General features: G+C 52.5%; 2 protein-coding genes across 4 annotated transcripts in view; both read right to left on the bottom strand.

Moving 5' to 3' along the window:
- Window positions 1-1,189: 1,189 nt before the first annotated feature.
- On the bottom strand, window positions 1,190-10,399 carry TMEM214 (transmembrane protein 214). Its single transcript, XM_084792923.1, has 17 exons — window positions 10,202-10,399; window positions 9,202-9,401; window positions 8,004-8,154; window positions 7,679-7,813; window positions 7,374-7,456; window positions 6,914-7,019; window positions 6,744-6,825; window positions 6,365-6,466; window positions 5,862-6,003; window positions 5,421-5,512; window positions 5,090-5,138; window positions 4,796-4,909; window positions 4,483-4,600; window positions 3,705-3,801; window positions 3,360-3,528; window positions 3,072-3,217; window positions 1,190-2,899 (listed from the first exon to the last, which is right to left on the bottom strand). Exons 1-17 carry the CDS (start codon window positions 10,344-10,346, stop codon window positions 2,773-2,775), a joined length of 2,058 nt encoding a protein of 685 aa, XP_084649049.1. The 5' UTR covers window positions 10,347-10,399; the 3' UTR covers window positions 1,190-2,772.
- Window positions 10,400-13,686: 3,287 nt separating this feature from the next.
- MAPRE3 (microtubule associated protein RP/EB family member 3) overlaps window positions 13,687-27,427 on the bottom strand; it is a 46,199-nt gene continuing 32,458 nt past the window's right edge. Inside the window, exons 2-8 of one of the 3 annotated variants that reach the window (XM_084793063.1) lie at window positions 22,093-22,162; window positions 18,021-18,148; window positions 17,246-17,391; window positions 16,476-16,677; window positions 14,956-15,110; window positions 14,716-14,868; window positions 13,687-14,630 (exon numbers count right to left, since the gene is read on the bottom strand). In XM_084793063.1, coding sequence (XP_084649189.1) covers window positions 14,562-14,630; window positions 14,716-14,868; window positions 14,956-15,110; window positions 16,476-16,677; window positions 17,246-17,391; window positions 18,021-18,141 — 846 coding nt within the window. In that variant the 5' untranslated portion in view covers window positions 18,142-18,148; window positions 22,093-22,162 and the 3' untranslated portion in view covers window positions 13,687-14,561. The remainder of the gene's footprint in view (window positions 14,631-14,715; window positions 14,869-14,955; window positions 15,111-16,475; window positions 16,678-17,245; window positions 17,392-18,020; window positions 18,149-22,092; window positions 22,163-27,427) is intronic. The other 2 variants (XM_084793065.1, XM_084793064.1) reach the window with 2 other exon arrangements.

The following is a 27,427-nucleotide window of genomic DNA, read 5'->3' on the forward strand; positions in this document are numbered from 1 at the left end:
GTTTTGTTTTTTGATTTTGGTTTTTTTGAGGCAGGTTTTCTCTGTGTAGCCTTGGCTATCCTGGACTTCCTTTGTAGATCAGGCTGGCCTCAAACTCAGAGATCCACCTGCCTCCCAAGAGCTGGGATTAAAGGTGTGTGCCACCATCACCACTGTCCTGCTGAGTACTTTACTTTTTTTTTTTTAAACTAAGGGGCAAAATACATGATATTAAATAAATAAATGTTCACTCATATTGTGGATGGTGGGAAACTATTAGGTAAAAGAATGGATCATTTGAGCCGGGTGTGGTGGCACACGCCTTTAATCCCAGCACTCGGAGAGGTAGAGGCAGGCAGATCGTTGTGAATTTGAGGCCAGCCTGGTCCACAAAGTGAGTCCAGCAAAGGCTACACAGAGAAACCCTGTCTCAAAAAAAATTAATTAAAAAAATAAGAACGGCTCATTTTAAATATTCACACATCTAGTATCTCCTTATATGACATCAAAATGCTCAGAAGCCACCCAACCATATAACAGCTATGTGAAGGACAACTGGGATGTTTTGGGATGGACAGCATCCCATCACTGTGGAATGTGAGCCACACTAGAGTGGACTGACAAATGCTGCAGGTGTGAGCCCTGTGACATTACCTGGTCTCATCTAAAACTGACGCTGAGGACTTGACAATACCAAAGGAAGGTAGAAATGAGATAGAATATAAAACTGAACTATTTAGAAATGACTCGTTATATAGGTCCGAGTAGGAAGTAGTAACAGTGAGAGACAGACTCACTCAGACCGGGCCTCACTTTCATTGCATGCTATCTGTTGAACTTCAGTTGCAGGAGATGTGGCTGAGGGGTGGCTCCCCACCCTCCCAGTCACTGTTGTCATTGGTAACAGTGTCAGCACCACTGGAATAGTTTGGATTTCACACTGGTTCAATTTACTAGCTCAGCTTGGACTCCCAATTTGTTGACAGCTCTGTAAAAACAAACCGTCTGGATGTCTGGCTTTGCTTTAATGGAGAACAGGTGGTACTCATCCACAGACAGGAAAAGCGCTGTACTAGCCATGGGGGAGGGGGGTCGAGGAATTTTGAAAAAGAGCCACTTCCCCCAAGTCTTATAAAGCCAAGTAAGGCTGGCGCTAGTGTTCCCATGAGGCACTGTGGAGATGCCAACTCATATAAGTTGAAGAAAATGCTACAATTAAAGAATTTTAATACCAGGTATTATGAACCCAAGTTAAACCACTAGAGTAGAAGCCAGCACGGCACCATGACATGCCCAAGGTTGGTGGACTAAAAAACAAAACCAAACCCAACATTCTTGACCTCTTCAGACAGCATGGTGTCTTGTCCTGTCTGTGGTGGCTCCAGGCTGTCCTCTCCAACACAAGGCAGGGTTGAACTGTTTGTGGCTAACGGACAAGAATAGACAGAACATGAAGGGCACTTGGACAATCGGCCTACTGTGCTGAGCTTGGTCCTTGGATGGGCAGGGCTTTTTCTCACTGGCAACAGTGGTCAAGACTGTAAGGCAGCAGGAACAGCCTGCCATGGCTGTTTGCTTCCTAAAGTAAGTGGCCTAAAGGTAAAGTCAAGGTGTGTGAATTGGGTCAAGATGCTTCCAAACTTGTTACTTTAGCTTAATGAAGGGACAGAAGGTATCTCCAGGTGCCACAGGACAGGGTATAAAAGGGAGTAGCTGTCACTGTGGTGCTTCTTGGGGAGACAAAGCTGCCAGGAGCCCAAGAGATGATGGAGAACACACCTGTAACGAGCTGTCTCAAACCAAGAGAGACAGAAATAAGTCCCGGCGTTGTCTCTTGGAGTTTTAAACTGTCTCATAAAATGAACCAATTAATAATTGGAAGGGTCAGGAGACCACCCAGCTCTGCTCCTGACTTCATCATAGTGAGGCAAATTTTGGGTATGAACTACTGACAAGCCAGACAAAATTAGTACAGGTAACTGAGCTTTGAGGGATACATAGGTAGCTTTCCCTGTCAGAAGCTCTATTAGCACTGCAGAGGCCCAAGGCTGTCTGTCCCCACTCTGGGGATCTCCACATGAAGATGCAGAAAGGAAAGCTAGAAACCCAGTCTATGTCCTTTATTCCACCCAGGAGCCACATGTGGACTCCCTTCCACAGGCTGACAGAAGGCTGCTGCTCCTCATGTGGTCGGTGCTGTGGACAGAACCTGACTGACGTGAAGGAGAAGTCCCAGCACTGAGGAGGACAGAGTTGTGAAGACAGGGCGCTTGCTGACGGCCTTGAAAGGCTTGCTTGTTCTGGGTGTTCTGAGGTAACAGGCATGTCCGCATGGCCTGCATGCCCACTGACGGCCACCCAGGCTGCTGCCAACTACTGTGGTATTACTGGCCCTCCTGAAGTCCTTTAACTTTTTTTTTTTGTTGTTGCTGTGGCTTAAGTTATGACCAGGAATGGGGACAAAAGGCTACCTCCCTTCTTTTGGAGATGGCTGTGGTGGCTTAAGTGATAAGATGGATGGACAGAGAGGGGTGAGACGTAGAGAAAGGCTATCATCCCAGAGGAGGCTGGGAGCTGTGCAACTGGGCCTGAGATACCTAGCAGACTTGTGAGGAGGAAGCTGAGAAGCTCCAGCCCAGTCCCCTGAAGATGGGAGAGCGAGGCAGAGGCACCCGGCCTCCTGCCTAGGAGACAGAACTCAGGCACAGAGTGAAGAGAGAGCCACCTCCTCCATCTTCCAGCAGGCTCTGGTAGCTTGCCCACCACAGAAACCAGTGGCCAGGCAGGCAGGGTCTATTGCTGGGATATCATGGTGAGCGCCCAGTCCAAGAAAGCCACTGTGACATCCTGCAGGCAGAGCCAGGTCCATCTGGCAGCTTCACTGAAGTGTGTCTTAATGCAGTCCCACGTCACTTCCCCTCTATGAGAAAAGCAGAACACTTATGAGGGATGGGGATCATGTCACGCTGCAGTGTAAACCCTTAACTCTCATGCCAGAGTGGCTCTGAAAACATGAATGGTGTGGGCTTGCCCCTCCCCCACCAGAAATAGGATCCCTGGGAGACCTATACAGCCTAGAGTGAAGCTCTTACCTGCAGGCCTCGTGGCAATGCTCCTGGACTCGAGCCAGGGCCGTGAGCAGCAGGTGCCACATGGGCACCAGCACACTATGGTAGAAGAGCAGCAGCAGCTCCTTCAAGGAGTGGAAGAGCTGGTGCAGGGCCCCAGGGAGCTGGACCTGCAGCAGGGCCACAGAGGGGTTGGGATAAGATGCCCAGGGCAATGTCCCCTGCCCTAAGGATTCTGGCCATGCAGAAGTATTCCAAGGACTCTGTCCCTGGGAGGATGGATCCTTTTCTGGCTCCTAATCCCCAGATTACCTTCTCCAAGAAGCCAGCAAGGCTGTCACCACAGCAGGCAAGGTAGGAGGCACAGTGGGCAGAAAGGAAGCTGATTGTGGCATTGGTGTGTGTCCAAGCCAGCTGCAAACTGGGCTGTACCACGGCAAGCAGGTGGGAGCCACAGACTGGCAGTGTCTCTTGTAGCCAGCTATGAAGAAAGCAGAGGGCAGAGGTGTATGTACTCTGGGCTTCCCCTGGCCAACTTGCTCACCAAAGAACAGCCAAAAAAGGGAGGATGGGGGACAGGAGTATTCTAAGTACTCCCCACTGCCCATGCCCACCCTGACCACCGGCAACTCCCTGCCGTCCTCGGCAGCAGCTCACTTGTAGCTTTGCAGGCTGTAGGAGTAGAGCTTGGCATACACTTCCTGGCCAACAGGCAAAACCCCAGATGATCCGAGCAACCGGCCAGTGAAGGAGGCTGCAAAGGGAACTCTAATGAGATGGGAGAGCAGGGCTTGGAGGACAGACATTGCAGACCCTTGGGCAGGCCCAGTGAGGCTGGGGGTGGGGTGGGGGAGAGTGCTCTTGGGTCTCACTAGACAGGTTTGGAAGGAGATTTGGCCCAAATACCTTCTGCTGGGTCAGGAACAGGAAGAACGGGACTTAGAAGTCAGGAAAAACCTTAGGTTTGAGTGTCTGTCCTTTACTAGCTGTGACTCTTTTTTAAAAGTTAAAGTTACTAGTTTATTGAGTGTGTGCGTATGCATGTCTATATGGTATAGCACGCATGAGGAGGTCAGAGGACTTCTGCTGAGTTGGTTCTCTCCTTCTACCACCTATACCCTGGGCACGGAACTCAGGTTGTCATGCTTGGCAGCAGCATGCTTAACCACTTATCTTTCTGGTCCTACTAGTTATGATCTTAATCTGAGGCTAAATCTTTATTCTTCCTCAGGAGTTAAAAGGTGACACAAATTTATAACACTTCTCTCTTGCAGTCCGAAGGGAAGAATGTCTGGTTTGTGCATGGACTAGCTGAGGTGGACATTTGCTCTGTAGCGCTGAGATTTCATCAGGACAAGGGTGGGGTCTGGTGATATTATACACAGCTCCGTGTCCCCCACCGTGTTCTCTTCCCAGATGACCAACCACTACTTACCCTGGAAAGAGCTGTGAGTTCGAAAGTCATGGCACAGGAATCCTACTGCAAAGACCAGAAGCAACAGGAATAGGCGGGCCCAGGGTGGCCGAGGACCCTGTGCCTGTTGCAGTAAGGCCTGGCAGGAGAAAGACAGTGGTCAGAGGGGAAAGGGCTGGTTCTTGCTTCCCTGTGCAAGCCCTAGGTGAGGCCTACACATAAGTTGAGGTAGTGAGGGTTCCACAGATAGGTAGGGCAGGGATGTGACCCACCCAACCCGAGGGTGTCAAGGCAGACGTGAGCCTGTGTGGGCTGGAGAAGGTGGGCGCCACACCTTGCAGGCTCCATCACAGGTGACAACATGCTCATTGCAGCCACTGCTCTTCTTCAGAAGCTCCTGGTTGGCAAGCTTGAAGGACTGAATGGTTTCTTGCAAAGACTTCCGCGCCTACAAAATACCAAGAGCTAAGCTGAGAACACGAGCCCAGCCAGAAAGAGGATCCTGAGCCTCCACCTTGCTTCACACTTGTGTCAAAGGCACAGACAAGGGAGGAAAGAGGTCAGGGGGCACAAAGCGAGAACCCAGACAAGCCTCACCCCACACCCCTACAATCTCTCAGCTCCTCACCTTCTTGGGAATGCGCTCCCAGGACTTGGCCAGGTGCTCCAGCAGCAGGCTGTGAAAAAGCATGCCCCTTTCAGCCAGCAGCCCACCCCCCAGCGCCCCGGCCTGCTTGCCCTCTCTGCCTACCAATTCCCTGACTTTTAGGGCTGAAAAACCCATATCCACAGTAGTTCCGTAAAGGCCACCCCAGCTGTGGTCTCACTCAAATTGGGAGGTGCGAGCCTAGCGAACATTGACCAGTGTTTCTGGTATGACACATCAGCCCTAGACTGGGAAGCATACAGTAGGAGGCTGCTCTGTGTAGAACAGAGCAGGTGACCCTACCCCCACCTGCCTTGACTGTGACAGGTGCTTCGGGTATAGCTGTCTCCAGACACTGGTGCTGAGGGGGTCCACAGTCAGGCACTGGGTCAGGCTGCTCAGGAGCTGCACAGGAGAGAGAATGCTGGGGCCTTAGGATGGTGAAAAGGAGGGTGCCAGGGTTTCTGGTAACAGCACAGCTATCACAAAGGGTGAGAAATAGTGTTAAGAGCCCTGAGAAGCTCAGAAGCAGCCCCAGGGTAGGCGTGGTTCCCGATCTACGGCCTGAGCTTCAGCATCTTGTCTACAGGTGACAGGGCGTCACCGACCTGGCCTCACACCTCTCAGGCCCATGCTCCTGTGGTAAAGCACAAGTGAGTGCGACAGGTGGTTGTGGGAGTGAGCTGCAGGGCACGGGGGAAACCAACAGCGAGGCTGCCTGCAGCTGCACTCAGAGCAAGGCAAGGTTTCTCACCTCTTTCTTCATTTCAGCAGGACAGCTAGGGGTGGCTCTGGACAGGAAGGAAGGGAAGTAGGTGTGCAGGGTGGATTCTGGCTTTGCCCCAAACGCCAGCACCTTCAGTCGGGGGAAGAGCCGGCACAGCTGTTCCTGCAGGCTAGGGGAGGAGGGCCAGGCTCAGGAAGTAAACAGAACTGTGACACTTGAGCCCATCCCTGGCCTGAAGAGAGAATCGCTAAGTGCCTGGGGATGGCCCTGAGTCCCTGTACGCAGAAGCACCATGCGAAGTTTGTCAAAAGCCAAAGCTTCTCTCCCTAAAAACTGCCCGATGTTACACTAAAAAGACTGTCACCCTCAAGGACAGACATAATTTCTGGGCTCCACAGACCCTTTGAAATCTACTGTTGAACCTCCCAGTTGTGAGTTTGGCTTTTGGGGAGAGAGGATGAAGTGCAGTGCTGCCGCTGGACTTTGGGCTGGGATCTCTCCCCAGTGTGCATGCTCCACGGCAGTCTTACCTGGATGTCAGGGAGTTGTTGGGCATATAGGCAAAGTCTAGAAGTGGGAAGAAGTCCTTGGGACCAATCATGCCAAAGCCTTTGGTGAGGTTGGGATGCATCCTAGGGGGAGAAGAAGCAGGCTTCTTGGAAACCACTATAGTGGTCCAGCCATAAACTCAGCTAAGCCAGTGCACAGGGGAAGGGCATGGACTCTACCCCAGCCCCAGCCCTTGATGGCTCCCTCCCTTTCCTTCCTCACCATCACACTTGGAGGTGGGAGGAGCTGGTCCTGATTTTCCTTGCATCTATGGAGACCAGGATCATGGCATCCCATTTTGCCGAAACAGCCTCTTGTGGACACCCTGGGCCTTCCCCTCGCTGTCCCCCCATTACTCACAGGAGCAGCCGGTCCAGGTATGCGATGGCAAAGGGAGACAGAGACTTGATGCCCAGCACAGGCAGCATGATCCCCAGCCACACTGTAGAGTCAGAAGTCGGGAAGGCTTAGGCCCACTCACGCACAGGGGCCACCAGAGAAGAGACCAACCCACCCTTCTCTGTGGTTACCTTTCAGTCCCTCAGTGAGGTTGGTGAAACCAGCCTGCCCCAGAGCCCACATGATGGTCAGACACTTTGCTGGTCGGCTCTGGTGGGACCTCAGGAGCTCTAGGAACTGAGGAGACGGGGAGACAGGTAAAGGACAGGTTCTAGGTCGGCACACCAGGATCACTACAGATCCTAAAGGGAAGAAGGTTATAGACGGGAAAGGTGCCAAGAACAGTGATTTGGGTGATAGTTTCCCCCACTTTTTTCAAACCGGCTGACCAATTCTAGGAAAGCTATGGGACCTCTCTATGGCCCAGCCATTCCATTGGTACAATGACTGTATAGGTCACCTCATCCAATAGAGGCACATGGTGATTGCTAATGGTGCATGTTAGACCTTTCCACAACCAAGCCCAACGCCGTAGGCTGTCTAGTTCCACTAGTCCTACTTCCCGTGTCCCCAGCACCTCCCAGGTCTCACCTTGCCCAGGTCTGAGGTGACAATCTTGGGCTTGTCCTGCAGAATGGCCTGAATACAGATGCGGTAGCCATGGAGCGACTCTCCTAGAGAGGCATTATGTTTTCAGAGCTACTCTTATCACTTGGCATCCTATACCTTTTTTTCCCCCAGATGTGAGGACAAGTCCTAATCTCTTCCTCCTCCCATCCCAAAAACAATGTGGCCATTAGCACATTTCTTGTTGCAAAGGGGACTGATGACCATGCTGGACGCAACAAAGAAGGACTGGGCTCCCGAGATGGCCGTCCTTCAGACGGTGCTCTTACCTGGGGTCTTATCCAGTTCTTGCAGCATGGTGAACAGACAGTGGTCGAAAAAGAGCTCCACAGATGCCGAGGCTTTGGTCAGGAGCCCTCGGATGATCCCACGTAGCTCTCGGCTCACGAGGCTGTAGGGATAATCTGGGGCCATTGGCCTCTGTGAGTGCTAGGACCAAATGCATTGAGGCTGGCTTTCTCTTCCCCAAGGAGGCCTAGCCACTCGCACAGCCACATGCCTGAATTAGGACAGTAAAGGCACTGGGCTGTTAGGAACACCAACCCTTTCAGAATGCCCTTGGCCTTATCTGAGCTGAGGGGTCAGGGGACTAACCGTGTGGATACTGGCTCAGGGTGGGCTCGAGCCGTGGAGTCTGGAGCTTGTAGTTGAGATAGCTCGCCAGGTCCTTCAGCCACACGGAGGGGTTCCCAGTGAACACGCTCTGGCTCTTGTCCAGCTCCTTCTGCAGAGCTGCCACATCCAGCTGTCAGGGACAGAGACTTCCATGGTGAGTTGTAAGAGGAAGGGAAGCAAGACAGGGGTAGGGAAGTGGCTGATGGAAGTTTTTTTTTTTTTTTAGTAATAAAAATTACGCAGTTTATCTGCATACTTTATTTTTGCACACCAAAGCCGCTTTTATTTTTTTAATTAATTTATTCATATTACATCTCAATTGTTAGCCCTTCCCTTGTATCCTCTTATTCCTCCCTCCCTCCCGCTTCCCCCTTTCTCCCCTCCCCTATATCTGTGACTGAAGGGGACCTCCTCCCCCTATATATGCTCTTAGGGTATCGAGTCTCTTCTTGGTAACTTGTTATCCTTCCTCTGAGTGCCACCAGGCCTCCCCATCCAGGGGACATGGTCAGAAAAGGGGCACCAGAGTTCGTGTGAGAGTCAGATCTCACTCTCCACTCAATGGTGGAGACTATCCTGCTCATTGGCTAGGTCTGGGTAGGGGTTCGAAGTTCACTGCCTATATTTTCCTTGGCTGGTGCCTTAGTTTGAGGAGGACCCCAGGACCCAGATCCACCTGTCATAAAGTTCTTCTTGTAGGTTTCCAGAACCCTCTGGATCCTTCTACTTCCCCATTCTTCCATGCTACTCTCGCCTAAAGTCCTGATGGAGGTTATGTATGTGGAAGCCAACAACTGTGTCTCACATCCAGAGCCCAAGAAAACATGGGGCAGCACAGTTGAGAATGCTGACATCAATGTCCCACACTTGAAGGCCCCTCACGTGTTCAAGGGCGAGAGCAGAGGGCAGGTTGGGAAGTGAAAGACCACGGCTTGTGTGGGACAGAGAACCCAGAGCAGCTTTGCTAACACTGCCATCTGGCTCTAGGGACTCCCGCCATCCTTCTCCCCTGTGTCCCTTACGCACGCCCCACTTCCTGTCTGTCCTAAGTGCAAACACTCCTTCCTTCGGCATTTCCGTCTTCTCTGGAACTCCTCTTGGCTGAGTGTCCCAAATGGCACACACAGCTGCTCCCAGTCCCCTATTTTCTCTGCACCCCAAGCCTAGGCACACTTACAGCTCTCAGCGCATCCTCCAGGCTGCGGAATGGGCCCTGCTTCTGGTTTTGGCTAGTGTCAGCTGTTGCCTTCTTGGGCTGCTTCTTGTTTGCTGGTTTCTTAGACTCCACAGCAGGGGGCGGAACCTGTTCTTTATTCTGTCGCTTCATGATTTTCTCAAAGCCACGCTCATAAAGCGTGCTTGTGGTCTGGATTGGAGCTGGAATGAAGACAGGTAGAAAACGGCAGGCCACCCTTAGGTTCCCAGGACTCACAGTACCCTGGTCTCTTCTCTGCGGGGGGAACCTGAGTCATCTACAGGGAAATGCTGTCCCAAGCCCCTTCTTCCTTGGGAGCTGCTTAGAAGCGCAGCAAAGAGCCCTCCTGGTGGCTGGTCCCCGGCTCTTCCAGCGTTTTCTTAGACAAATCAAAGTACATGGGGGGCCAGGCCAGACTCGAGTACAGGGGGTAGGCTTCAGTGGTTCTCCTGTTAGTTGGTGAGGGCTGACTTTTTCCAGTACGGTTTCCACCACGCAACTGTTCTTGGTTCTGAGATGACAACCCTACACTCAACAAGTGGCAGTTTTCCTCCTCTGGAGGCTGTAGGGACAGGTGACACTGAGATTAATTCGTGGTTGGGGCGTATGTCGGGTCATTCTTCCAAGTGTTTGGCTTCTCGTCCACCCTTCTCAGAACTGCTGGTTACTTAACAAGGGACACCGAGTAAGTATCCCAGATGCCTCTGCTCTGTCGCTTAGACATCTGGCCAGCGAGGGCCGGGACAGCTGAGAGGGTTGTGTGCAAAGGCCTGAACAGATGGAGATCGGAATTCCAGTTTCCCCCCACTCGAGAGTCTGCCTCGCTGGGGCTCGGCTTCCCGACTGTGCAGTGAGGAATGGCCACCTCTCCCAGCGTTATCAGCTAGGGTGGCCGGGGCCCCGCGCATCCGCTCCCGGCTCCCGCAGCTGCCCCGCCGCGCCCCTGCCCCACAGGCCCAGGTGGGCGGCGGCGGATACTCACAGCTCAGGTCATATTTCCACACTCCGTTTGCCTCCCCGAGGGCCCGGCGGTCACCGCTGCCTCCTCGTCCATCGCTGTTTGCTACAGGTCGCCGGCCCCTCTTCACCACTTCCCAGCCCCCGGTGCCCGCCGCCCTGGCCGCCATGACTCCGGCTCCGCTACCTCCCGGCTTTCCAGTCGGCACAGCCTCCGCGCGCTGCCACGTCTACCGCCGCCGCCGCCGCAATGCAGCCTGGGACTCGTAGTCCGTTCGCCTCACAGAGCTGCAGGCCGGGGTAGGGGTGGGGCGGCTGCCAGGCCCCGCCTCTGCAGCGCAAAAATCCCTACCCTGCACCTGCAGTCTAGGCTCGGCCCTTGGCCGGCGTGGGAATAGGGTGTTCCCTTTTTTCTTATCTTTGCAATGCTCCTGAAGGATGAAATGAAAGTAGTTCTCACCTCGGGAGAGTTTGAGGATTACATGTTAACTTCCTTCTTTGAAAGTGATAGTCTGTTAGCGATTAAACTTTATATTTGGCGGGCAATAAACTTAGTTGCTGAGGAGTGGGAAGATGAGGACTTTGGGGAGGCAGTATAGCGCTGGGAGAGTCAGAGAGGGAAGCTGAGAAAACTTACTAACGTAGCTGAGAAAAGGCGTGGGGAAGCGAGGCCTTGTTCCCTTTCCAGGCAGTGGGAAGGCTCTGGCTCATGCGGTGTTCCAGATGTTCCGCGAAGTGGCGGGGAGCCCCAGACTGAAGGCATCACAGCAAGATCCAAACCCTAGTTGGCCTCCAAACCTCGAATCATCCTGGCTAGGGAGCATGACGTAAGGTAATAATACAGCAATGAGATCTTCGCAGTTAAGGAAATGTTTTGTGTACTTGCTTTTCAAGATAGGGTTTCTCTTTGTAGCCCTGGCTGTCCTGGACTCACTCTGTAGACCTGGCTGGCCTTGAACACAGAGATCTGCCTGCCTCGGCCTCCTGCCTCCTGAGTGCTGGGATTAAAGGCGGTAAGCATTCCAGCACCGGGGACTGTACACATTTTTACAGAATGAGCAGGTCAGCTGAGGGACGCAGGAAGTCCTAGGAAGGGTTTCTGAAATAGGCGGCAGTTGAGATGGCTCCTAGGAAGGGAGAATTTTCTTTGGTTGGGGTCATAGCCTGTGGAGAGAATACTTCAGTTGTATGTCTCTATTAATTTAGGCAAAGGTCTAGAGTGGTGAAACTAGATGACGTTCTACCTGACAGGACTTGAGAGGATTGGAAAAGGATTTTGACTGTCAGATCTGTCTTTTTGTTTTGTTTTTTTGTTTTTTGGCTTTTGTTTTGGTTTTTCGAGACAGGGTTTCTCTGTGTAGCCTTAGCTGTTCTGGACTCACTTTGTAGACCAGGCTAGCCTCGAACTCACAGTGATCCGCCTGCCTCTGCCTCTCTGAGTGCTGGGATTAAAGGCGTGTGCCTCCAGGCCCGGCCTTGGCTGCCAGATCTAGATTTTATTCTCTAGCCCCTAGAAAACCAAGTGGAAAGGTGACATGACCCCTAGGAAACAGAACACGGCGCGGTGTGAAGGATGGCTCCTGGAGGGAGAACGCAGGTGAGGGAGGACCAAGCCTTGTAGCCTCCTCCTAGTGCCCTCCATCCCCTTTGGGCCTGGCCATGGCCGACTGTCTCAGGGAGCTCTGAGATGGAGTGCCTTTGCCCAGAAGGTATCTGAGCTGATCACCAGCCAGTCAAACTCCCAGAGCACTGTTTGCCTCTACTCTCACACCAACAATGCTCCCTTTGTTCGAACCCTGTCACATGTATGACCACAGAAGAGACCCTATTTTGAGAAGAGAAACAGAACTGGCTTTCCCACTACAGCTCCAGGTAACTTGTTGCCCTCTTCTGGCATCTGGAGGCATCCACATGTATGTGCACATACAGATACACAAGTAAAAATAATAAAAAAAACATTTAAACAAGAGTCTGAATCCTGGGGCTGGAGAGATGGCTCAGCAGCTAAGAGCACTGTCTGCTCTTCCAGAGGTCTTGAGTTCAATTCCTAGCAACCACACAGTGGCTCATAACCATCTATAATGAGATCTGGTGCCCTCTTCTGTCATACATGCAAATTGAATACTCAAATAAATAAATTAATAAATGCTTTTTTAAAAAAAAGAGGCTGAATCCTATCCAAGATTGCTGCCGTCTTGAGCAAGCTTCATTATGCACTGTCTAGAACACCTCATGCTGTGGTGACCCCCAAGCCATAAAATTATTTTCGTTGCTACCTCATAACTAATTTTGCTCTTGTGAATGATAATGTAAACATCTGATATGTGATCCCCGTGGGAGGTTGAGAACTGCTGGCCTAGGTGATGCCAGGGGCTCACATTCACTTCAGCATTCCTTAGTCTTTGCTGGGCTTCCAGGGCCTTAGATACCATGCGTCTTTGACAAACACACTCCAGGAGTGTGGGGCTGTGGGGATGACATGCAAGTGCTTCTGATCCCTTCAGCCTGTTGCTCTGGTTTTTAACCCCCACTGTACCCACATACACACACACACACATACACACACACACACACACACACACACACACACACACACACACTAACAAAAAAGAAAAAGAACCACCATGTAGACACTGCTGTCTTCTGGGCCTCAGGCTTGCTTGCTGCACTGCTGTTGTGAGGTGTGAGGTGTGAGAAGCCCACAAGACGTGGAGGGTTATCATATAGTCCAGTCTAAAGGAGCCTGGAACAAAACATTCCTTGACCAAATATCCTCCCCCACCCCCCGCCCCATTACCCCACAGCCACTCTCTGGGCTGCCCTCTTACAGCTCCAGCCTCAGACTTCCTCCCTCCTAAGGGTCCCCTGTTGTGGTGAGAGACTACTGCAAATCCTAGAACTGTCTTGCAGCAAGCCACCATGGGTGCATCAGACAAGGCATCCTTCCCTTCATCCGTTACTTCACCTGGATGGTGTTTGCTGGAACTGGCCCTGCTCCTGACAAGGCAGGGACTGGGTACATAAAAGCACAGTTTTCTCAGCGTCTCGTTTGGTCTATGCCTTGTGCTGCCTGAGTTGGGTGCTTTAACACGAGGTAGTGCCCAGTGTTTGCAGCCACTGTGCTCTAGACATGAGGTGTGTAACAGCTTGGCAGGGGCGTGTGTGGAAACATGTTTTTGTCATCTACTGGTCTGGAAGTCATCCCCAATAAACTCGATACTCATCAAGATAAACTTGAGGGAATCATTTATTTTTTGTGGGGTTGGGGGGGGGCTGTAGGTGCCATCTCCTTTTGGGAGACAAGGTTACATCTCCCTGAAAAGGCCGCATAATACCTGCCTCAAGAGTAGCCATCAGTACTGGGAGTTGGGTCTAGGTCAGAGCCTAGTGTCAGTGGAGGCTTCTGATAACGAGAGGCTGTGCTGCGAGGCTGTCCTCTTACAAGAGAGAGGAGGACAGGTGATGCCTTCTGATCCCTGGCTGTGGTTCAGTCAAAGGAAACAAGGCAAGGACTTTTTACCACACAAATTTATTTAAATAAAAGTGAACACATATGCAGGCTAGTGCCCGAGGGGCAAAGGTAGGGAAGTGGGAGAGTGGGGGACAGACAGACAAGGGGGGGGAGCAGGGTCTGTGTGGTATAACCAGGCTGCAGGAGGGAGTGGGCAGGAAGCTTTGGGGCAGTGCTGGGCTTCGGTGCTGAGGCAGGGGCCTTGGGTGGGTGAGCCCGGTGCCTGGAGGTCATTTCTACTCCTTAGTGCTCCCCTCTGTCTCCCTGACCCCGGGGGCCCACAGCACTGCCTCCTCAGTCCCCCTACCCCCTTCCTCATGTCAGCCTTCCCCTCAACTACAGAGAGAGAAGTCAAAAGACAAAATAAATAAGAATTGGTGAGTCCTGCCCCAGTCTCGGCTATAGGGCAGGGGAGCCAAGCCAGGAAGACTGCCCCAAGCCCTGTCGTCAGCCCTGGAAAAGAACAGGTAAAGTGCAAGGACAATCCAGTAAGTAAAAATATACCAATGACTTTGTCAAATATACAGCTGCTGGCTGTCAGGGAGCAGGTGGCTGGCTTGTGGGTGACAGCAGCACCCTGGAAAGTGTTGGCCAACACAGCATAGAGACAACGGAAATAAATAGGAGTGGGGAGTGGACAGGGGTCCTGGACATCCCCTGAGCCAGTGCCACTTGAGGGACCCAGACAGGGCCTTATCCTTTCACCTGCCCCAACCTCCCAAGCCCTACCTGCCCAGCTCCCCAATGCTGCGGCACTGATACAAAGCACCGGGCTGGCTGACTGGCTGTAAGGAAAGGACTATAATGTGGGTGGGCACCGGGTGGGGGTGGGGGTGGGCAGGGCAGCCACAGTCAGCCAGGGCTGGTGCTGCCCTCAGTACTCGTCTTGGTCTTCCTGTTGGTGCTCTTCAATCTCATCGTCCTCAGGGGGTGCAAATCCCTCCTGGAGGGGAGGAGAGAGAAATGGTGAGCCAGCTCGCCAAGCTGAGGGATCAGGTTCCGCACGCGGCCTAGAAGCGAGGGCTCACCTCCGTGGCGTAGAGGATGCCGATGATGCCCGAGATTACGGGGCTGTTCTCGCTCTCGTGCTCCTGGCAGATCAGCTCGATGTCGCGCAGTTTGCTGAAGTAGAAGTCTCGCTCCTTCTCCAGCCCGTCCACCGTCAGCTTCAAGTCCAGCAGCTGCTTAGGCAGAAAGAAATGTTTACGCCAGATGGTCCTGCCTTCCTCTTGTCCCCAGTGTCAGCTACCCTCTGCCATGCCACACACCTGCTGGTTGAGCTCAAGGATCTGGGCATCAGCCTCATGGCCACCATTTCGGGCTGAGGGGGGATTCTTCCGGAGGATGCAGGGTGGGGCCACGTTGCTGAGCCGGCCGGAGGTCTGCATGTTTTTGGGGCCTGTGGGGGACGTCCTCTGCGGAACTGTCCAGAGGACAAGAGTCAGATGAGGCGACACAGCATATGGGAGCCTGGGTGTGAGGACCATGCAACAGGCAGGCACTCTCCCTCAGGAAGAGCATCTACAGCTAGGTCTCCAGCCTCAGCCCCACGTGACACTAGAGCAAATGGACAGCCCCTGGCCAGCCTGGGAGCATAAGAGCCACAGGAACCTAAAGGAAAGGCGATCTCATTACTGGGACCTGAAGAAAGCTGGCCTGAAGGAGGGATGCGGTACACTGGGATGGTGAATTTGATGAAGTGGAGCTCGGAGGGTTCAGGGCCTTCTGTACTGATAGATGAGACCCAGGAGAGCAATAAATGTAGTCCGTCTTAGCACAAGCCAAAGCCACCCTCAGCGAAACTCAGCCCCACCCCCAGCGAAACTCAGCCCCACCCCTCCAGCTCCTTCTCAGTTTGGCCTCTATCTCCCTCTGCTGGGCTGGACTAGTACTGCGCACTGGTGGAGGACTCAGGCTCCTCCCTAGCACAGCCTGCATGCTAGGGCTTCTTGCTCCTGAGCGACTGCCCCTCCCTAGACAGCGGCTGCTACTAATGCAAAGCAAGCAGTTCAGTGGGGACAGGCCCAGGCAGGACGGCAGCGCAAACAGGGGAGGTGGCTCTGCTATGACGGGTCAGATGCGAGTGGGGCTGCTCCCTTCTTCCTTGCCACAACCTCGTTGTTACTACAAGCCTTTACTGCTTCTCTTAATGCCCCCAGCAACCCAGCAAAGTGTCATTTTTGGAAACAGATCTCTGGGCTACTGGCTTTTGGAATAGAGGAATGCAGAGTCAAACTTGGCAAACTCCTGCTTTTGGGTGTCCAGTGGCAGGGATACACAAGGGGCTTGGGCACTGGCTCCAGGCACCAGCTGGATGGATCTGGAAAGAGGAACCATGCCCCATCCAGCTTGAGGCAAACAAGCTCGCTCAGAGCATCCTGGGTCTCAGTGAGCTGCTACCGTGGCTGGTCCAGGTGGCACTCCTTCCCTCCGTCTCTCTCTCAAAGTTTGGTTTTTCGACACAGGGTTTATCTGTGTTGGCTGTCCTGGAACTCTCGTTGTAGACCAGGCTGGCCTCGAACTCGCAGAGATCCACCTGCCTCTGCTTCCTGAGTACCGGGATTAAAGCTGGTGGCTCTCCTCTTAGAACAACTTTTGGAGCCCTCTCAGCCCACAATGGGACTCCCCATCTATAGGGAAGCAGCAAGCGATGTCATCTGAACTCCGTGATAACAGCCTCCTCCAGCTGGCAGGGCTGGGCCGGTGACCCGGGGAGGGGGGCACTCCTGGCTGGAAAGCCCTACCGGCCCAGCCCCCCAAACTCCCTCCACCAGCTTGGGCATGTTACCTGCTGTGCCAATGAGTTTCTTGGATTTGTTGAAGATCTGATCACCTGGGTTAGGAGGTGGTGCTACGTCCTGGCCCTGCCGCGCCAGCAGAGGGTTGTAATCCTTTCCATCATAGTTTGCGTCAAAGAATTTCTTAAACCACTGAATAAACTCAAAATTATCTTGGAATTTTCCTTTCACTAATTTCTCTACAGGAATGATCTGAAATAGACCACATAAGCAGACCGTTTTAACCACCTGCTGGGCAGGACTGCCTTCCGCTGTGAGCACAGGAAAGCCAGCCCCTAGGCCTCAACATCATCTACCTCCTCCATCTGCACCCCCTCCCATGGCACCAGCGTAGACAAGCAGGCTGGCGGGCCCCACCAGGGACTCAGGGACAGCCCTTTCCTACAGGCACAGGAGAAATTGTGTGGGCAGGGACCCTGATGCCTGCACGTGACCTGGAGGGTCAGGATCTACACAGGCCGGATAGTGAGCTGATGTGTTTTGGGGGCCTCTGAAGAGATGTAGCAGGAGTGACACAAAGAGCCTCAACGTCTGGAGGGGGCAGGTCCCCAGAGGAGAAGGGAGGGAGTGCTGTCGGGGTGGGATGTTAGGGTCAAGTGCACCCCTGTGTCTTGAGTTGGGTGGACAGCACTCCCTTTGGGGTGTCAGGGGTAGAAAGACACGTGACAGAATGAACCGAGTAGCCCTTGTCACCCTGGCTGGTGGGTCTTCTTCCCCAGGGGAACAGCTCCTCATGGACCCCGGGGGTACCGACACCTACTTTGTCAACACCCATCTTCTTGAAAGCTGCTTGCAGCACCTTGAAGTTGTGGATATATTCGTGTTCTAGTTTGGCCTGGAACTTGACCTTCCTCAAGTGCACGCAGCCAGGGAAGAGCATGTCCATGAACTGGCAGTAGGCTGCCCCTGTGAGGAGGCACGGCTGATGAAGAGCACTCAGCTACCACGGGGCCCCATGCTGGTCTGCTCCCCAAAGCCTGGTCCCTCTCCCTTTCTCCTAGAGCTAGGGCCAACCCAACTGTGACATTCGATATGGTTTGATTCCCCTTGGCTTCACAAGAATAATTACATACCACGCCATGATTACTAGTTATGCATTTACCTTTTGGGTAATGTCAAGGATTAATGGAGCCCAGGGCCCTGTGAATATGGAGCAGGTACTTTACCACTGAGCTACACGCCCAGCCCTCAAGTGACTACTTATTGGCTCAAACCATGTGTCGGTAACATTCCAGATACTTCAGTATGTAGGTCAGCCCTAAGCTACCCGACATAGGCAGGTGGTGGCATCTCTCTCTCTGGATGGGGAAATTGATACCCACAAGGTAACAACAGAGAAGACCAGAGCTGGGACCCAGAGAGACTTCATGGGACCCCGTGCTGTTAACTCATGCCTTCACTGGTTGCCCAGAACGTCCCACCTATTTCTCACTTTTCCAGTCTCTGTTCCCAGCAAATACCACAAGCTCTTCCTCTCCTCCTCTCCTCCTCTCCCTCCTCTCCCTCCTCTCCCTCCTCTCCCTTGGGCCTCCTACCTGAACAGAGCTGTTCGATCTTGGTGTAGTTGAGGTGCAGGGAGTCGTTGACCCATGCAAGCATATCATGGCGACTCAGATTCTCACTGGTCACAGATGTGGAGTACACATTGACGGCCATACCCCAGCTGCAAAGGAAGGACAGAGGTGACGTCAGCATGAGGGCTTCAAGCTCCAGCCCCTGGGGACATGAGAAGCATTCCCCTTATGCCAGTCGTAGACATAGTAACTAGCGTCTATGATGCCCAGGCATGTGCTGGAAGCCGGCAGCGCAGCATACCTAGGCAGGCTCTAGGAGCGGGGAGTGGTGCTGTTAACTACGGGGAGTTTCTGCTTCGGGAGACAGGCAAACCAGCACCGTGAGGTAGGCGGTTGAGAAATACATGAAGTTCAAGGATGGGGAAAAATGGTGTAATCTCTCTGGCTTGGCAGGGCTGTGAAGACTGCAGAGCAGAGATATTGGCACTTAAGAGGAGTAGGGATTTCCTGGGCATACCAAGGAATGGGGTGAAGGGGCACAGGAGCCCGAGAGCTGGCAAGAACAAAGGCACAGCTCATCTCCAGAGCTCTGAGCTGCGAAGCCGGCCCCGGGGCGTGGGCTTCTGTGTTGAGGCATGACGCAATGAGATTAGCAAGAGCAGATCTGGAAGAGTTTTGTTTACCCCGGGGAAACTCTATTTAGTCAATGGGCAGTCACTGGGAGATTTTAGACAGTAACCTGACCAGATCTGTGTTCGAAAGGCAAACGACCTTTGCTTCTCCTCCGCTCGCACACTCCCTACTCCCGGGGCCTGTGGTGGGCTGATGACCCAAAGGCAGCTAAACTCCAGGAACCTCCCACGAAGGCTTCCGGCCTCCAGTCCTCCCACATCCGTTCCAACACCCCTGAATTGATCTAACAGCAGGCCTGGATACCCACACTTCAGGCCAGTAGTGGTAAGTAAGGCCCCCACAAATGCATTTGCCTCGCAAACGAACTGTTTGGCAGTGCTGATGGTGGAGACGTTGGAGTCAGTGCTCACTGTTTAAAGGCTAGGATGTTTTGCACAGGCCACTCTGGGCCAAAAATGTTCCTCCACTCACACAGCGGGTGCAGAGCAGAGACACTCATCCACCTCCAGGGGGCAGGCAAGAGCATCCTGACGCCCACCACCCGGCCAGAAGTCAGGCATCAGCTGGGGCTTTGTGGTTGCTCAGAAAGAACAATTTCTTGTAACTAGGTCTCTATGAGAAGTGGAGAAACAAGCAAGTAAAAGCTCCACATGTCCCGAGATATGAGCAAACCTATTTCTGGACTAAAGAACATTTGTTTTAGCTTTTTGTTTGCTGTTTTTCCCCCAAGACAGGGTTTCTCTGTGTAGCTCTGGCTGTTCTGGAATTCACTCTCTACGGAGACCAGACTGGCCTCCAACTCAGAGACCTGCCTGCCTCTGCCGGCCAGAGTGCTGGACTAAAGGCATACACCGCCACCGCCCTGCTGTCTTTCTAGGTTTACTGTGCAGTGTCTTGTGAAGGAAGACTATATCGTCCCAATTCCTAGTACCTGTGGGCAGCATTGTCCTGTCCGACACAACCCCTACAACTTGATCCTTAGTAATACGCAAGGACTAGTGGTTCTAATGACACAGTGTTTACAAAGTCCCAGTGCTGTGGGGCCAGGCACGGCATGCCGCGTACCAGGACTGGGAACAGAGACAGTGCGAGCACAGAGATGCCTCTGGCTCCCACCTGGGAGAACTGAGAGGCGAGGTGGAGTGATGGAGTCTGTTCAGAAGTAGCACAAGTGGTAGAAAGGGAGTCCCACTAAAAACCACTTCCCAGAGTACAGATGCTGCACAGTTGGCAGAGCGTTTGCAGCACCACATAAAGAAATAAAAGCTGGGTGTGGTGGCGCACACCTTTAATCCCAATACGCAGGGAGGCAGAGGCAGGTGAATCTCTGTGAGTTTGGGGCCAGTCTGGTCTACAGAGTGAGTCCAGGACACCCAGGGCTACACAGAGAAACCCTGTTTTGAAGGCCTCCCCACCCCTGCCGCCAAAAACCAAACCAAACCAAAACTAACAAAACAACAACCACAAACCCCCCAAAACCAAAACCAACAACAACCCCCGAATGTGACAGCACATGCCTGATGTTGTCTTCCTTCACGGAGACACTGCTCATTAGACCTGGAGAAACACTCCGCACTAGCCAGACCCGCTGCATCGGATCTGACTTTGATAAGATTCTCTAGGCCAGGCACATGTGACGAGTCCTGCTGTAGATCAGGGCCCAGCTCAGTGTGGTCTGGCTTCCATCCTGGACCCTAAGCATGGCGACCTAATGGAGCCCCATGATATGCACCTTCACCTTGCATGAACTTTTCTTTTGACATAAAAACCACTAAAGAAAAAAAAACCCTCCTGTTATTTATTCCTAGTTCTTCCTCCTTTTAAAAATAAGCCCTGTCCTTCACTGTCTGGGGAAAGGGAGCCCACGCAGGGCAGGGTGGGGTGGGGAAGCCAAGAAAAACAAAAATTATTATCTTGGGACTTTCTAAAGACTCAGAATCTGGCAATTTCTGAGGTTTCCCAGGATCCTTTTGATGGAGTTTGAGCCTGCTGCCCTGTGACACCTCACGCCCTTTGTCAGCATCTCCTATCACTTTCTGGCGTGGGTCACCAGCTCCACTCCTTACATCTGGAGTCAGCATCCTCTACAGGGAACTTTGTTAGAAGCTAACTATGGGACCCTATGGCATCAGGGGCAAAGCTTACAATAGCATCCGTGCACTCACAAAAATCATCAGAGTGCCCAGCCTCCTCTACTTGACTGAGCTCTCCAGTGGCCAGGCTGTTTACTTACTTCTAGATTCTGATTCCTTGATTCCTCAATAGCTCTTGATGAGCAGTAATGGCCTAACCGTATAGGTGGTGGTGGTGGTGGGGAGAGACAGGGAGCAGCAGAGTAACTTCTGAGTCTTTCAGGGACTTCTCTGGAAGACCAGCAGGGGTAATGAACAGCTGGGTGGGTAGATCCTAAGCTTTTCAAGGGGCAGGATGGGTAAGCCGAGGGCAGCATTTTAATTTCCTTATGTTATGGACTATGAGGATTAAAAACCTGCCCCATACTCAGTGAGTTTATAATCTTATAGGGACAGTAGAACCAAATGCCCTAATATGTGGCAAAAACAAAAGTCAAGAAAGAGGCACGCAATTAAAAGAGAGATGGTCTGAGTAAACCCAAGTGTGAGGGTGGCCGGACTCTGACAGGTCTGTGTGGTCTGTTGGGCTGGGTGCAGCGGGCATCATCAGCTCTCCTGGTGGCTGTCAACAATGGGCCTTTCCAATATGGGGCTCTTTTGTCCAGGAGGTCCCCGGGGCTCTTTTGTCCAGGAGGTCCCCGGGGCTCTTTTGTCCAGGAGGTCCCCGGGGCTATTTTGTCTCTGGGCTTGGGGGCGGGGGGAGGACGATTCTGGGTCCACTGATACTTTGATCAGCCTGAAAGGGGTTGGGTTTGTGCAGTGCTTCTAGCTCTTAATTTTGCTCTGGGAATTCTTGAGCCAAATTAGGGATTTCATTCTGTATAATAGACGAGACTCTCAAAGGCTGATCACTGAAGACAGCAGGGGCAGTGGTCCTATACCCCACTCCTCAGGCTATGACCTTAAAGGGTCTTCTAGCCCAAGGGGCCTTCCTGAGCTTCTATGGCACCAAGCCTGCTGAAGGGTTAGGCTCACTCCATGCATTCCAGAGGCTCCTTATTTGGAGGAGCAAGCATGTGTCTGCATGTGCCTGTGTGCGTGTTTGTGTAACACATACAAACTATCTCCATCCATCTACCACACACACAGTTTTTAAAACCCCCAGGTGATTCTGCTGTGCCACCGCCCTCATCTTAGCAATTGCAAAGGCCAGGATAGTGGGATTATTTATTTATTTTTCAAACCATTCATCTTTGCTACCTCTCTTGAGGGAATTGCATTAGCCCCCCTCCTCCTTGGTACTAAGAAAAACCTCTTGTTTCCCTAGAGGTTAGAATACAGCTGTTCTCAGGAGTCACCAAGAGTGACGTGACTGCCTGGTCAGATACCTCTCACAGTGGCAGTGTCCAGGGATGGGGGAGCTTCTCTCACACTTGTCAGGAGTCTGAATCCAGGATCCTTGAGAGGCAACAGTGCTTGTAAGAAGAGAGCAGAACAAACAAACAAACAAACAAAATAGGCCCTTTAAGGGCCGAGCAGCCACTCATACCAGCTCCCCCTGTGCCTTTGCAGAAGAGCAGCTGAGACCAGAACCAGAGTGGTTCTTGCAGTGGGATGCACTTTGCTCTGGTTGGGTGCATCCTGGTTCAGGAGGATTCATCTGATGGGTCTGTGAGGACCTTCTAATAACCCCCCTCCCCAACACATACACCATGGCACGATAAAGAATCCAGCCCTTGTACCCCTTGTTAGGCTGTGGGGACAAGTGCTCTCTACTTTTCCTGTCCTGAATTTGGCCCTACACATGGAAACAGACATGCCAGTGCCAGCAGGTGGCACTCAGGTCCTTGAACTGCCTCTCTGAGAGGAGTGTGTGTGTGTGTGTGGGGGGGGGGGGGCTGAGCCTCCTTTCCTCCCAAAGAAAGCCACTTTCTACCCACATCTGAAAGGGTTAGAGCAGGGTGCCTGTCCCCTCAGGGCCAGGCCAGCTGGGGTGGCTAGCATGACTCTAAGCATGGGTTACACTCAGATTTCTGGCTGAACCTAGCCTCCTCTTCCCCTAATGCCACATGTTAAACTCATCAACTGGTTTAACTAGTGATGCCCTTTGAGCTGAGGATTGACTTAGGCGCAGCAGCCAGTTGCAGGGACAAAGGTGGATAAAGTTCTGGCCCAAGCATTTGGTCCCTGTTGGAGCAGCTGCCTGCATGGTGGCAGAGTCACAGACTGCAAAAACTCCCAGAGACAACACATTCATCACAAAGAGCTTTTTTCTTTCCAGGAGAGAATGGAAGGTAACCTCCCAGAGGCTACAAGGGCAGGCTCTTCTACTCATCTTTCTAACAGCATTCTAGTCATGAGGTGACTGTCAGAAGAAACATCCCCCAGTTGGGTTATAGCTTGCTTCCTTCCAGATTAGCTAAGCTCCAGGGTCAGATCAACATGTTGTCTTGGGAAAAACCTGCTTTTCGGGGCCTCGATTCCTGTTTCTGAGTCTAGAGTCTGTAAGGAGATCACTAGGAGGTATAATCGTGTGACTTTGCCAGTGTCGTCAGGGTCTGGCAGCTAAAACTGGCAAGGGGAGGGAGGGCGCCTACAGCTCTGAAAAGAGAGGAGCTGCTGCTTATTTTGCTGGCTGAGGCCCTGAAAAAAAAAATAGCCACAAGAGCAAATCTTGATATCCCACAGTCAGAAGGAAACCCTAGAGGGCTGGTGAGATGCTCAGTGGGTGAAGGCTCTTGCTGCCATGCCTGAGTTTGATCCCTGGGTCCCACATGGTGGAAGGAGAGAACTGACTCTAAAGTTGTCCTCTGAGTTCCAAAGATGTGCGCAGGCGCGTGCGCACATCCGCACGCACGCACGCACGCATGCACGCACACATGCAAATAAAAAATTATTTTAAAGAAAGGTTTCTATAGTCCTCAGTTCCTTCTCTGGTCCCCTGGGCTCCCTTGATAGCACTTTCATTCACTCACGATATAGTCCTGGCTGGCCTGGTACGCACTATGTAGATCAGGCTGGCTTTCGACTCACAGAGATCCACCTGCCTCTGCCTCCCAAGTGCTGGGAATAAAGGTGTGCACCAGTAGTACCAGTCCCATGTGACTGTTTTCAGATGGCATCCTACCTTGAAGGAAAACTGGAACAGAGGCTGTGAGACCTGAGAAGACAGAACTCTGTGGATCCTGCCAAAATATCTCCACCCCTGACATGGGGCTCTGCCCATTGTCCCTGGGCTACCGCTTCCTGCTCAGGCCCTGCCCAGGCCCTGAAGTCACCTTTCTGGAAACACTGCAAAACTGCTACCCCTTCCCTGTGTGGATCACACACCCATGCTATTGCTGGGGATAAATGGAGGCAATGCATTGCCAGTAGGGATGGAGGGCCCTGAGGGGCTGCCAGAGACAGAGGGTTCTGCCATGGGGTCACAAAGCCCTGGCATGCCTGGCCAATCGCCTTCTCATAGCTGAGTGGGCACCTGACTCACAGAGAGGCTCAGTGGTGAGATGCTGGCTTAGTCAAAGCAGTAGTGGGAAGGCGAGCGCTTCAGGGGTCTGCCAGGGATGCACATGCACCCGCCCTGGCAGAATCTAGCACAGGATCCGGATTGTGGCAGAGGCCCACAGGGACCAGTTTCTTCAGGAGTCTGTCCTCTCCACACTTGGAGATCGCGGAGCTCTTGGCCCAGACTGTGAGCCCTGCTGAGGTCTCAGCACTGGATAATGGGTCTGTCTTGCCAAACGGGATTGAATTCTTACAGAGGTTTCTATGGGATGGCCGCTGTCTTTGGGGGAGTCACAGTGAGGCTGGTTGCTCTATCTGGTCATACGTCAAAGGGTAAAGGGAGAGCTAGGTGTGCAGAAACAGAGATACCCATTACTAAAAGTAACCCCGCTAATAAGGCCCATCTTGGTGGACAGGGAGAAAAGCGGGCATTTCTTCCTAAAGGCTTTTCTCTGGATATGCCCCCCCCAGCCCCCACCTCAGGATGCCCTGAGACAGGATTTCTCTGTTTCTCTGTATTGCCCTGGCTGTCCTGGAACTCACTCTGTAGACCAGGCTGGCCTTGAACTCAGAGATTCGCCTGCCTCTGCCTCCCGAGTGCTGGGATTAAAGGTGTTAGACGTGTTAATCACCACACCAAGCCACTTATTTATTTTTTTGAGACAAGGTCTTCTAAATTTGTATATGGACGAATCTTTTGCTTGCATGTAAGTCTGCGCATCATGTGCGCACCTGGTTGTTCGGGGAGGCTGGAAGAGGGTGTCCGAGTTCCTGGAAATAGAGTTACAGTCTGTTGGGAGCTGCCACGTGGGTTCTGGGAACCGAACTGGGCTCCTTTGCAAGTGTAGCAAATGCTCCTAACCACTGAGCCATCTCTGCAGCCACACTAACCCTTTTTAAGCCAACAAAACTCTAAGAAACCATCATCAAACCAAGGCTTGAGGAGGCTGTGCTGCAGTCGAAATGTCGTCCAGTGAGAACCGGTCTTCCTGCTTGGACAGCCCGGTAAGAGGCCTCGGGTCTCACGACTGAAGAAGCAGAACAGTGGTACTATTGAGTGTGGGGCTGCTCAGAGGGGAGGAGGAGACCCTGCTGTGAGGACCAAAGGCTGCACCTTGGGAGTGAGCAGCTTTGAGAATCATCAGCATACTGAACTCAGCTCCCTCTTTCCTGACTCTGACCCTCTGCTCAGGGTCCTGAGGAGGCAGAGGGCAGGGACGGGCTTGGCTTTCTGTTCTCTGCTGCCTGGTTGCCAAGGCTCTCGGCAGGAAGACAGAGGGCATCTTAGGAGCTTGGTGTCCTCCTCTTCCTTCAGTTACTGTGGGCCTAGAATCCTGACTCCTGGACGCAACAGCTGCTAAGTAGTAAGAGAGGCACCACCAGGCTGCAGGGGTTCAGAAAGATGGTTTTCTGTTCTTGTTCTTATGTGTCTACACCAAGGACGTGCTACTGGCTACAGGGAGGGGAAATGCCATCTTGGCCTCTGGCTACACACAGTATGCAGCCTTGGGACTCTCAGCACGAACTCAAGTCTTCCCAGCAGCAGAGAATGCAGTTCTCCAGGTTCCTCAGAGAAGGGGTTCAGGACGGTTCTAGGGAAGAACCTGGCCATGTTCCAAGAGTGTCTTTCCCTCTAGCAGGTTCAGGGAGACAGATAGCTGCCCTATCCCAGGTGGCCAAGGACAGGAAACGGAGCTGCAGGAGCTGCTGGGAAGAGAACATTCCTCCAAATTATCCTCTTCTACATATGCACCATGGCACACATGTGCATGAAATCTCTGTTCCCCCCCCCTCTCTCTCACACACACACACCCCAAACAACCAGAACATCTCTTCTGATTATGAGGCTTATTGCGGTCAGCTGGGACAGTGTTAAATTCTTGGCCTTCTCTGATGTTGGATTTTATGAATTGATTAGTATGTTTCCTCTGGCCCCATGCTCAGCCCTTTCTATTTTCTTCCTTCCTTCCCTTCATTCAGTGTCGCCTGAGAATCCTCCCAGTTTTATCCCCTTGACCTTTTGACAGGGTACAGAGTGTTCGTTTATCCTCAGCCTGCCATAAAGCTGTCCAGAACAATCTTAAGATTCAGTTCTGTGTGACTCTGTCCTCTGTCCAGCCGATCGTCATTCCGAATCCATGAACCCAGCACTCCACCCTCGCTGCCCACCTTACAGGGTCACTCCCAAATGGAGATGGACTGTATCTTAACAACGCACACGGGTGAGCTCTCAGAAGGCTGGCCTGACTTCCTGTAGCTTCTCTCCTGCCCTATCATCAGCATTGCTTGTGGAGGCCTTAATTACCAAGTCAGTTCTGTGTTTGAGGAAATGGCGGCCCTGGATGCAAGTGATTTGCCCATGGTCACGAGAAACCACTGGCAAAGTCAGGGTTGAGTCCAGACCTCCCGACCCCAGGTCAGCTCCTTCCAACACCATCACACTGACGGGAAGTGAGGGCTGATGTCTGCATAGCTGCACTGCACAGTGCTGCACTCTGATTTCACCCTGAGTAAGAGGAGGCAGGAAGGCATTCTAGAGGTCTCTTTTCTCTCTCTAATCTACTAATCTACTGTTTCAATCAGCCTTACTTCAACCAGCAAGCGTTTGCTGATATATCATTTTAAGGGACCCGATGCCTAGAACAGCACATCTGGATTCCAGGCACACCAATGGCATACGAAAGATGAGGGGGACAATCCTGGGCGACGGTAGTCCCTCGTTTGGGCCTGTAAAGATGGCAAGATGTCAGAGAGGAGGGGAAACAGGGCATGAAAGCATGTTTACTGCACTTTATCTGACAAAGTGAGCAGGAGACCTGTGACTAAGTCCTGGAGGATGTTAGGGTGTGCCATTAATGCAGAAGAGGCTGGGCCAGGGGGAGGAGTCTCAGGAGCAGAGGGAGGGGCTGGTCTCCAGGAGTGCGGGGGCTGAGGTTAATAATATCATCAGAACTTAGAGTCATTAGAGTGCACAAGAAGGAATGAAGGGATCCTGAGTCTTTCTGTGGGAGCGTGGGGACAGAAACGAGACCTGCAAGTAACTAGGGAGTCCCAGACAGAAGGATGCTGAGGAAGGAAATCCAGAGTCTGTCAAGGCCACTTGGTCTGTGGCAGCCTGTAGAGCAGGGAGGTCAGATTCCCTTAGTTAAAATTTCAAGTGCAATATAGATTAAACACAGACCTGTACTCCTTGGTTTGAGAGTTCCTTCAGAACTCATG

The sequence above is a fragment of the Acomys minous genome, assembly GCF_964271855.1.
Source record: "Acomys minous genome assembly, chromosome: 8".
Lineage (NCBI taxonomy): Eukaryota > Metazoa > Chordata > Mammalia > Rodentia > Muridae > Acomys > Acomys minous.